Source organism: Anolis carolinensis, chromosome 3, assembly GCF_035594765.1.
Source record: "Anolis carolinensis isolate JA03-04 chromosome 3, rAnoCar3.1.pri, whole genome shotgun sequence".
Classification (NCBI taxonomy): domain Eukaryota; kingdom Metazoa; phylum Chordata; class Lepidosauria; order Squamata; family Dactyloidae; genus Anolis; species Anolis carolinensis.
Window position 1 is genome coordinate 253,808,904 of NC_085843.1, and position 10,421 is coordinate 253,819,324.

A 10,421-nucleotide genomic window follows, 5' to 3' on the forward strand; every position below is an offset into this window, starting at 1 on the left:
GAAGTCCGTCAGAGTGGATGATGAAGCAGCTGCTCCCCCCTGTGGCCAGAATCGAACATCCCCTCAAAAGAAGGTTAAATTGCCTCTGCATCTGTCTGTCTCGGTCTCTGTTTGATGTGTTTATGGGCATTGAATGTTTGCCCTATGTGTGTATAATGTGATCCGCCCTGAGTCCCCTTCGGGGTGAGAAGGGCGGAATATAAATACTGTAAATAAATAAAATAAATAAATAAATAAAAGTTGGTTCAGAGACAGCTATGTCTTCAGCACTTGTGTCTGAGGGATTACATGAACCAAGCACTACAGATTAAGGGTTTGGGAAACCACTTGTATACAGGCAAATTTTCCAAGACAGCTCTTTCATAGTGTCTTGTCTCCAAGAACCCTTTGTGTAGGAGGTATCTACAGAAGATAAAATGTGGCTCCTAAACTTCCATTCATTGCTGTTGTGCCACATGATCACATTCTCCAACACTTCCTTGGATCACTGCTGTCAAACATCATAACAAATGCACTTCATCTTTTTTTCACCTCTTCTAGCAAACACATGAAACTTCCCTACTCACAGATTCTGCACCCAGAGATCCAACTAACTACAACTCAAAAATATTTGGAATAAAAAAAGAAAAAATGTAAACCATGATTTTTACCATTTTATATAAGGAATGCTACTTTATTACACAGTTGTACATAATAGAATGTATACCATAGGGTACAGAGTTCCCATTGATTTTAGTATGTATGGAGACTTCTGGATACAATCTGAGGGCACACAATATAAGGAGTATTGCTATCTCCATCTTATATCCACCTCTTTCCCTCTCTTTACCTAATGATGGAAAAAAGGTAGATATCCCATATAATACCCCATCAAGATGTTCTGCTACATGAGAATTAGATAGGCGATTGGTTTGCATATAAAAACTCAGTAGCAGAAAATGATCAAGTTGAAGAACTTCCTTTTTTGATGTTTTGCAGTGGAATAAGTTGCTGTTACGGTTAAGGTAAAGGCTTTCCCCTGACATTAAGTCTAGTCGTGTTTGACCCTGGGGGTTGGTGCTCATCTCCACTTCTAAGCTGAAGAGCCGGAGTTGTCTGTAGACACCTCAAAGGTCATGTGGCCAGCATGACTGCATACAGTGTTATTACCTTCCCGCTAGAGTGGTACCTATTGATCTACTCACATTTGCATGCTTTCGAACTACTAGGTTAGCAGAAGCTGGGACTAACAGCGGGATTCGAACCGCCAGCCCCGCTGCGCTACGGGGGGGGGGGGGGGGTGTTATGCCATATCAATTAAGTTGTTGCGCCATATCAATTTAATTTCATCTATTGTATAATGTTGGGTTGCCCTATATTTTAAACCTTAAAACGATCAAGTCCTCCACATATGCTGGGATTAGTAATACAGAATCCTCAGTGAAAATGAAACAGCATAAATAAAAATACCGCTTTTTAAACCTGAGTGAACATCTTTCTAGAAACCTATAGGTCTTCAAATATAACTCTATGATCAACTTCTACCAGAGGTTTACCACAGAATTCCACTAGATCGCTATAATTTAACCACAGAATCATACTGGAAGGCCTACAAATGCCTAGAGAAAACAGTTCTCTAGGTAACTTTTGGTAAGTCATCATAAAGTCATGCTGGGAGACCTAGACAGAACATTGTAATCAAATCTATATAAGTCAAACCCACAAATGTGGATGGTCAGCTGTAATTAGCAGCTCTACCATTTACTTATGGCAGTTAGCTTTATCTATAGAAACTGCAGTAAAACTCATACTGTGCTGGCATAGAGGACTTTTTGGGTTGCTTCAAGGACAGACGTAGCCTTTTTTCAGGAACTTCATCACTACTGCTGCTTCCCCCATCAGTATCAGAGTCCTCTGGATTATGACTACGCTGCAGCTCCTGAATGATATCCGTGACTTCGGTCTTCAAGGAAGCATAAAGTGGACTCTTAAGATACTAAGAAAAAAAAAGATATACATTTCAGTAATGCTGTACAACTTTCTCTATAACAAATATACATTCATTTAAGGTCTCACAAACTTTATAGAGAACTGAACAGTTCAAATATCAATATGAACATACTACGTTATTTCCCATTTCCAGACATCCCCTGGACATCAGAAATGAAATTCCCCAATGGAACCAGAGTTTTAAGGTGCACAGGTGACTGTAATAGACAGGGAAAACTTTTCAGCTTTCACACAGAAACTGGAAATATGAAAGAATGCACAATCTCAACTTAAGTATCAATTATGTATTTCTACACTCGAGGATCTTGTCTAGTTCCCTCTAGGATCTTGTCTAGTTCCTACATAGCTGCCCTTTGAAGTCCGAGTCTTCTGATTTCTCGACTGCAGCCTCCTTTCTGATTAATGACTGAGTCAAAGTATGGAAAATTTTGGATTCGTTTGATGTCTTCATCTTCTACTCTAAAGTTATGTAAATCTATGGTCATTATTTGTGTTTTCATAATTTAATTTTATTTATTTATTTATTTATTTATTTATTAGACTTGTATACCGCTACTCCCAGTTTGGCTCGGAGCGGTTTACAGAAATAGATTAAAACAATACAATTAGCTTTAAAATAATAAAAACAGACATAGCCCCGAGTTTTTCACCCATCGAAAGCTTGTCGGAAGAGAAAGGTTTTGCAGGCTTTCCGAAAGGCAAATAGGTCTCGGATAGTTCAAGTTTCAACTGGCAAGGCATTCCATAAATAAGGGGCTAAATAATCTTCAACTGGGGTACAAATTGTGAATTTTGATATGATCCATGGATCATTCAAGAATCATTCCAGAGAGGGGAAAGTGCCAGCTGCCCCTGGCCTCCACCACTGCCACTTTCCTGCCCAGGCATTCAAAAAAAGCCAGAACTGATGCCAGAGTACAAGGCCTTCCAGGTGTTTTGGATTTTAACTCCCACAATTCCTAAGAGCTGGTGGCTGTTAGGAATTGTGAGAGTTGAAGTCCAAAACACCTGGAGGGCCAAAGTTTTCCCATGCCTAGTATAAGGATTTGAGGGGGGTGGTATTTTTTTAGGCTCTTCTTAAAGGGGACAGACTAAGCTCTTCATTTCACCACTCTACTCAGAGAGGGGTAAGAGTTAATGTACAGTGCTTACTTTGATCATGGATGTCAACCCAGATTTTGTGGTTTGATTTTACTAAAATTCTAGACTTATACATGAATATATACAGTACTTGACTGTGCCAGACATACACTTGTTCATATTAGGTGCATATAGTAAAAATGCACACATTTTACCATACTCCTACTACTCAGAGATCCATGAGACAAGAGCATAAGCATTAAATGTGCATGGATGCAACCACAATGCAAATAATAAATTCACATTCTATGTCTGTTAGATTTTAATCATTGTTCTATTTATTTTAATATGTGTTTTTATAGATATATGTTTTAATTTAGGTTTCCACTGAATGTATTTTACTGTACTGATTCGAGTCTAATGCATCATCTAATCTAACGCGCACCTCAATTTTCAGAACCCTGAAACCAAAAAAATATTTATTGCCGAGTATTGTCTTTGTCACTTGGAACACTAAAGCTCCCAGAAATGGAAAGCAAAACCTTGGACTGCACCTCTGCTGTAGAATGAATCCACTTTAATAGCCTTGATTCAATGCAATAGTCATAGCAGCTGTAGTTTCAAGGCCTTGAGACTTCTCTGCCAAAGGATGCTGACGCCTCACCAAACTACAAATCCCAGGATGGCATAGCATTGAGCCATGGCCATTCAATTAGAGGTGACAGGAGCTCCAGCTGCTCCTGAAGCACCTTTCCCTTCTGCTTTGGCTCAGCACTAAGGCTATAGTATGAAACACATCTAATGTTTACCTTAACTTTGGAGAGGTAATTTAGCCAAAAAAGGTGAGCATTAGATTCAAGTAAATAGGGTAATGATAATGCATTTTAACCGTGTGTACCCTGCCTTGAGCCATAAAGAGAGGCAAGCAATAAATAAATAAATAATTTATAGCACTCACCTCTTGCTCCACTTGTGTTCCAATGATTGAGACAATCAGTCTGCAAATGCTGTCAATGCTGGTCTTTCTAACCGGAACAGCAGATTCAAATCCAGCTGGCACACACATGAAATATTGGAACATGTGACATAAGACTCTTTTCATCACCTCAGACTGAAGAGTTCTGAGGACGCCGGCTTCAAACAACGCATGCAGTTTCTCCAATAATATGCTGAGATAAATAGGTTCAATATTCTCACAGGAATGCATTTCAAATGGAAACAAAGTCCTCACGAGTACCGACAATGGTTCCTCATAGAGTTCTAACTTTTCAGCACTCATTTTAGGAATGGACTGCAAGATTCCAAAAAGAATGGAGAAAAAGCTGCTGGCCAGTTCTTCTGGAGGTCCTCCTAGCTGTACCAATTCTGTTAAAAAGGTCATGCTCAAAACTTTAACTTTAGGAGTGCCATAGTCCCATAGCGAGCACCCTATTCCCCAAAGGATAACGTCCTGTCGCTTAAAAAAAATATAAGGAACTAGATCAATGAGAATTCTTATCAAAGTTATCTCCAAGCACTCCACATTGCTCATGCCCATTAACTGAAAATGGACAGAACTTAAACAGCCCAGATTTATATTGGGATTGCACGTGAAACGGCTCACAGTCACAGGCCAACTAAGTAAATCTCCTTGGGGGCACCTTTCTGCACTTCTTTCATGGAGTAAAATCAGATCCTGAAGGATATCCAGTAATTCTCTTGTCAACAAGTTAAATATGGCACTGTTTTTCACTTTGAGAAGGCATAATAAAGAATAAATGACATTACTGATGTTCTCATGTAACACGTGGCAGTTAGGAGTGGCAGCAACTCTCAGAAGTCTTGCAATGATCCAACTACTGAATTCTAGGAGGAGAAAAGAAGAGAGGTATAGTATTATAGTTGCAATTCTATACCAACTTACTGTTGAGTAAGTCCCACTGAATACCCAACCATTGAAAATCTCTATCTGTGACTAATGACTACACTGACTTTGGCTGATGGCAACTGCACCCTAGTCATATCTGGAGGGTCCCAGGTCCATCTATTTCTAAAATAAATCTGCATATGAGTAGGTTGCAGGTCCTAAAGAAGGAAATGAACCTAATAAGCACTCCAAAATCATATAAAATGCATTAGAAGGGGTTGCAAGGGCCATCTCTCCATTATCCTTGTAATATAAGAATACAGATAATATAATATATGAATAAGAATACAAACTTATTACTAGTAGCAGTATTTTCTTTCTCTGTGTCAATTGCACTATTACTTCCTTTAATCCATAAACCTATTCCATTACAAAATTACTACCTCATCATTTTTAATTTGTTGATTTACAAAAATGCCAAAGATACATTTGAGAAAACTCACCAACGCAGCTGGCTTCTGCTTCATTTTGCTGATGAGTTCCAGTCACATTTACAAATACAAGTGGGGATGATTTCATAATATGTAGTATAAAATCGAGCAACATTACAGAACTTGGCTGTGAGTCAGTTTTCTTAACAAGTTCTAGAGCAACTGAAAAGTAAATAGTCATATTTCTTAATGGTAATTTCACATATTATTCTCCTTTTCAAAATAAATATATCATTTGTTCAGTAAAAGTGCAAATAATGTAAATAAAATTCACGCTTTTCATACATGTTAAACACCATATTTTTAACAGCAATTTGTGAAGTAGTTATGTTAGTCTGTTCATCCATAACAACAAAGAACAGTGAGCATAGGGTTGTTGTATGTTTTCCGGACTGTATGGCCATGTTCTAGAAGTATTCTCTCCTGACGTTTCGCCCACATCTATGGCAGGCATCCTCAGAGGTTTTGAGGTACAGTACCTCACAACCTCTGAGGATGCCTGCCATAGATGTGGGTGAAACGTCAGGAGAGAATACTTCTAGAACATGGCCATACAGCCCAGAAAACATACAACAACCCTGTGATCCTGGCCATGAAAGCCTTCAACAACACAGCAGTGAGCATACTTTGGATGCATCAACTCTATAGAATTAATGAAGTTTAACACCACTTTAACAGCCATGGCTCAACCCTATGGAATCTTGGATATTGTAGCTTGGTAAGGGATCCGCCCTCTTTGTCAAAGTAGGCCTTGTAAAACTACATCTTCCAAGATCCCAAAGCATTGAGCCATGGCATTTAAAATCAAACTGCACTGATTCCAAAGTATAGATGCACCCTTTATTTCAGCATCAGGATGATTTATTTCAGTATCAGCTTTTGTCGATTACAATCAATTTCAGACATATGGAATAAAGGTTCAAGCCACACACACACAGGCACAAATGTATATCTTTGGTAACAGGTGGACTCAGCAAAATTGGATGTGAAATATCACAACTGTATTCAAGCATCCTGGCAATAAATTAAAGTAAACAATGCATGATAAGCATGTGTTGATTCACATATATCTCTGCTAGGTGATTTATTACCTTTTGTGTGGAAAATGATGGTTTCAAATAAGTGTTTGTTGCTTCTGAAGCCAAGAGTTTTCTTCTAGGAAAATTTTTAACTAATTGATAACACACACACACACACACACACACACACACACACACAATCTTGTGAAAACATATATCTTAATATATATTGTGCACTACGATAGCATTTCCCTGAATGAAACTACTGGTGACAGACTTGAAAGCATATCTATGCGTCTGTTCCACTTAGAATTTCTCATCCACTTGGTAATCAGTGAAAAAGACTGAAATACACAGACAAAGATATTTTGTGATAATATCCAGCAGAATCTGTAATTTCATAATATCATTCCAGATATTATTTGATTGCAAAGTAGGTCCAATCATCATGGCTAATGATGTGGAAGCTGAGAACTGTAGCCCAAGAACCTCTAAGAGCTGCATGATTCCTATTTCTGCACTGGATGAAAATCTGTCTCTATTCTCCTCCTGAATATCCTTTGCTCTTACTTTTCCCCATCACATTATTACTCTTCAATATAGATATTCTATATTACCTAGTATTTAGAATTTGCTCCCTTATCAAAATTCATGGACTGGACACTGGGCAACAGAGTAACGTTTCAAAAGTTGGCCTCTTTAACAGTTATGTTTTACTTACCAACATCTACATCCACTAGAATTCGATCAATGAACTGGCAGAGAATTTGTCTTGGTTTCTGCACAACAGTATTGTATTCCTCTGGGGTCGCACTGGAATTAATGTATTTAACAATTAGCATTGTCTCTCAACTTTAACACGTTATTATGAATGCCACAAGTTATCTAGCAGTTCATTTCTATCCATTGTGGCTTTAATCAAAACTTGGGTTTCACTTCACAGTTGGTGGGAATTGACTTACCAGTAATGTAGTGAGGATGTCTATGTCATCATAATTAATTTGTAAACAACAATTTACATTTCATCTATGTTTGTAGCTTTACAATTTGATTTGCCTCTAACCTTGTTGCTTAGGGTTTAGGGTTACAGCCTGTGCTGGATGGGGTTACACTTTCCCTGAAGACATAGGGTTGCAGCTTGGGAGTTCTCCAGGATTCATTACTGAGCCTGGAACCTCAGGTCTCGATGGTAGCCAGGAGAGCTTTTGCACAGTGAAAACTTGGGCACCAGTTTCGCCCGTACCTTGGCCAGACTTGGCCATGGTAGTTCATGCTCTTGTTACATCCCGAATAGATTACCACAACACACTCTATGTGAGGCTGCCTTTCAAGACTGTTCAGAAGCTTTAAGTAGTCCAATAAGTTGCAGCTAGATTTATAACTGGTGCGAAGTACAGGAAGCACACAACCCCCCTTACGTCAGCTCCACTGGCTGCCAGTCTGTTATCGAGCACAATTCAAAGTGCTGGCTTTAGCCTATAAAGCCCAGCTTACCTGTCCAAACGTATCTCCCCCTATGAACCACCACAAAGGTTAAGATCGTCTGGGGAGGCCCTGCTCTCGGTCCTGCCTTATTTGCAGATGCAGTTGGTGGTGACGAAGAACAGGGCCTTCTCAGTGGTTGCCCCTGTGAGGGAGAGATTAACATAGTTTGCAAGCACAACTAGCGGGGTGGCCCCTCGGCTGTGGAACTCCCTCCCTCCTAGAATTCAGAAGGAAAATAAAAACCTGGCTCTGGGATGGGGTTTTCAGAGAATATTGCAGTACAATAATAGCTTTAGAATACGTACAATGACTATGGAATGGCCTTAGACTATAATTTCTGGATGGTGTGATTTTAAATTTTAATGTAATGTTTTTAAATGTTTAATAGGTATTAATTTTAATATTTTAAGCTTAATGTTTTGCATGTGTTTAAGGCATTGATTAAGCCGCCCTTCGCAGTAGAGAAAGGCAGGATATAAATAGAGTAAATAAATATTCATTGAAACAACTATAGCAAGGGGCCCTTCCACACAGCCATATAACTCAGAATATCAAGGCAGGAGCCTCCAGTGGCACAGCAGGTTAAACTGCTGAGGTGTTGAGCTTGCTGTCAGTGGTTTGAATCTGCGGAGTGGGGTGAGCTCCCTCTGTAAGCCCAGCTTCTGTCAACCTAGCAGTTCGAAAACATACAAATGTGAGTAGATCAATAGGTATCGCTCCGGCGGGAAGGTAACAGCGCTCCATGCAATCATGCTGGCCACATGACCTTGGAGGTGTCTATGGACAGCACTGGTTCATCGGTTTAGAAATGGAGATGAACACCAATTTATTTATTTATTTAATTTGCTGTTTTATATACCACTTTTCTCACCCCAGGGGGGACTCAAAGCAGTTTACAATATAATGGCAAAATTCAATGCCTAACATATATATAAAACCAAATAATAAAATATAAACAAGAAACATATAGCTACATTGACTTATTATCGCTAGATGACAATATTCTACAGATTCCTTATATGTAATTTTTTTCTATTAGCTATAAAACCAACTATATATATATATAATATGACACCCCCCCCCCCCCCCGGAGGTACTCACCGTCTCCCCTACCTGCCTCCAATATATATATCAGTTCATGGCATTGCCTATGTCTTCCAGGCTATTCTATGGTATGCTTCTTCTTGAAGTTATCACAGAATCACACTAGAGGAATTAGCAAATTCCTAGACAGGATGCCTCTATAGGAATTTTCTAGCTTCTCCAGAGTAATCCTATGGTAACTGCTGGCAGAAGCTGTTCATTTCAATAAGGTTTGCTATTATCAACAATTTTTCACCAACACCCTGAGTCGGACACGACTGAACTTAATGTCAGGGGAAAACCTTTACCGTTACCTGTCAAGGCAGAAAATCCCACAATATCTGCTTTGAAATGGGTTATCTGAGTCCGTGCTGCCATATATCCAAGTTCATAGCAGAAAATGTGGGATTTTATTCAGCTGTGTGGAAGAGGCCCCAGATGTGCTGCAGGATGTCCCGCAAAAGCAAAGTGCTTGCAGTTTAATAAGCTTTTCTTATGTTTTTATGATAGAACAAATTAGGAAATGACATTTATAACCCGGGAACAAAAACCGTGACACACAGTGTTATAGTTTTCCGCACTTTGTGTACACTGAACCACCCAACAGCAAAGATGCCACTGTCTCAGCCGCCCCTTTGGACGGCTTTGGAGGGTTTGGGACTTACCTGCCCAGTTCCCGGAGGGCTGGGATCACCGAAGCCATCTCCAGCCCCTGGTCGCCCATCCTCGCTTCGACTCCGCGCCGTTTCCCGCCTCCTTTTCCTCCTCTAGGCAGGACAGGACGGGGGCTGACAGGCGCCAAACTTCCCACAAAGGCGTTTCGCTTCTCTCCCTCTCAGCCGATTCCCTTTCAAAAGAGATTGCACAGAAGACACGACGACACCGTTTTACATTGATATTAATAGAGGATGTTATGCCTCTTGTTTCTGCTATCGCCTCATCTCACTCATTGATTTTTTTACACAATATTCCATTGGAGATCCCCTTCTATCCCATTAAGCTGTTTCAGTGCTAGCTTCCGCATTCATCGCCATGGCAACATCGCTTGGGACGCTGGGATTTGGAGTTTAGCGACCGACACGTAGCCCTCTCAGCCAAAGGGGCCTTGGGCCTCACTGAACTACCAAACCCAGAATGCCACAGAATGTTGCCGTGGCAACTAAAGTGGAACATAGAGCTATAGCAGTGTCACTCTATACTGAAGATTAGGGGTGCTTCCACACAGACATATAATTCAGAGTTTCAAGGAAGATAATCCACAATATCTGCTTTGAACTGGGTTATCTGAGTCCACATTGTCATTTAACCCAATTCAAAGCAGATAATGTGGGATTTTTTCAGCTGTGTGGAAGGGGCCTAGGTGCTATTGAACTCTGGACCTATCCACACACCCATATAATCCAGAATATCAAGGCAAAAGATCCCACA

The 10,421-nt window shown here is 39.9% G+C and overlaps 1 protein-coding gene across 3 annotated transcripts in view; it reads right to left on the reverse strand.

Moving 5' to 3' along the window:
• Positions 1 to 10,012, reverse strand: part of atr (ATR serine/threonine kinase) — a 59,402-nt gene extending 49,390 nt beyond the window's left edge. Inside the window, exons 1-5 of one of the 3 annotated variants that reach the window (XR_010004731.1) lie at positions 9,659 to 10,005; positions 7,147 to 7,238; positions 5,419 to 5,568; positions 4,028 to 4,914; positions 1,791 to 1,975 (exon numbers count right to left, since the gene is read on the reverse strand). Coding sequence is in view for 2 of the 3 variants with exons in the window: in XM_008106206.3 (XP_008104413.2) it covers positions 1,791 to 1,975; positions 4,028 to 4,914; positions 5,419 to 5,568; positions 7,147 to 7,238; positions 9,659 to 9,717 (1,373 nt within the window). In the remaining variant the exon portion in view is untranslated. Of the gene's footprint in view, positions 1 to 1,790; positions 1,976 to 4,027; positions 4,915 to 5,418; positions 5,569 to 7,146; positions 7,239 to 9,658 lie in introns of all 3 variants that reach the window. The other 2 variants (XM_008106206.3, XM_062976636.1) reach the window with 2 other exon arrangements.
• Between the last annotated feature and the right edge of the window lie 409 nt (positions 10,013 to 10,421).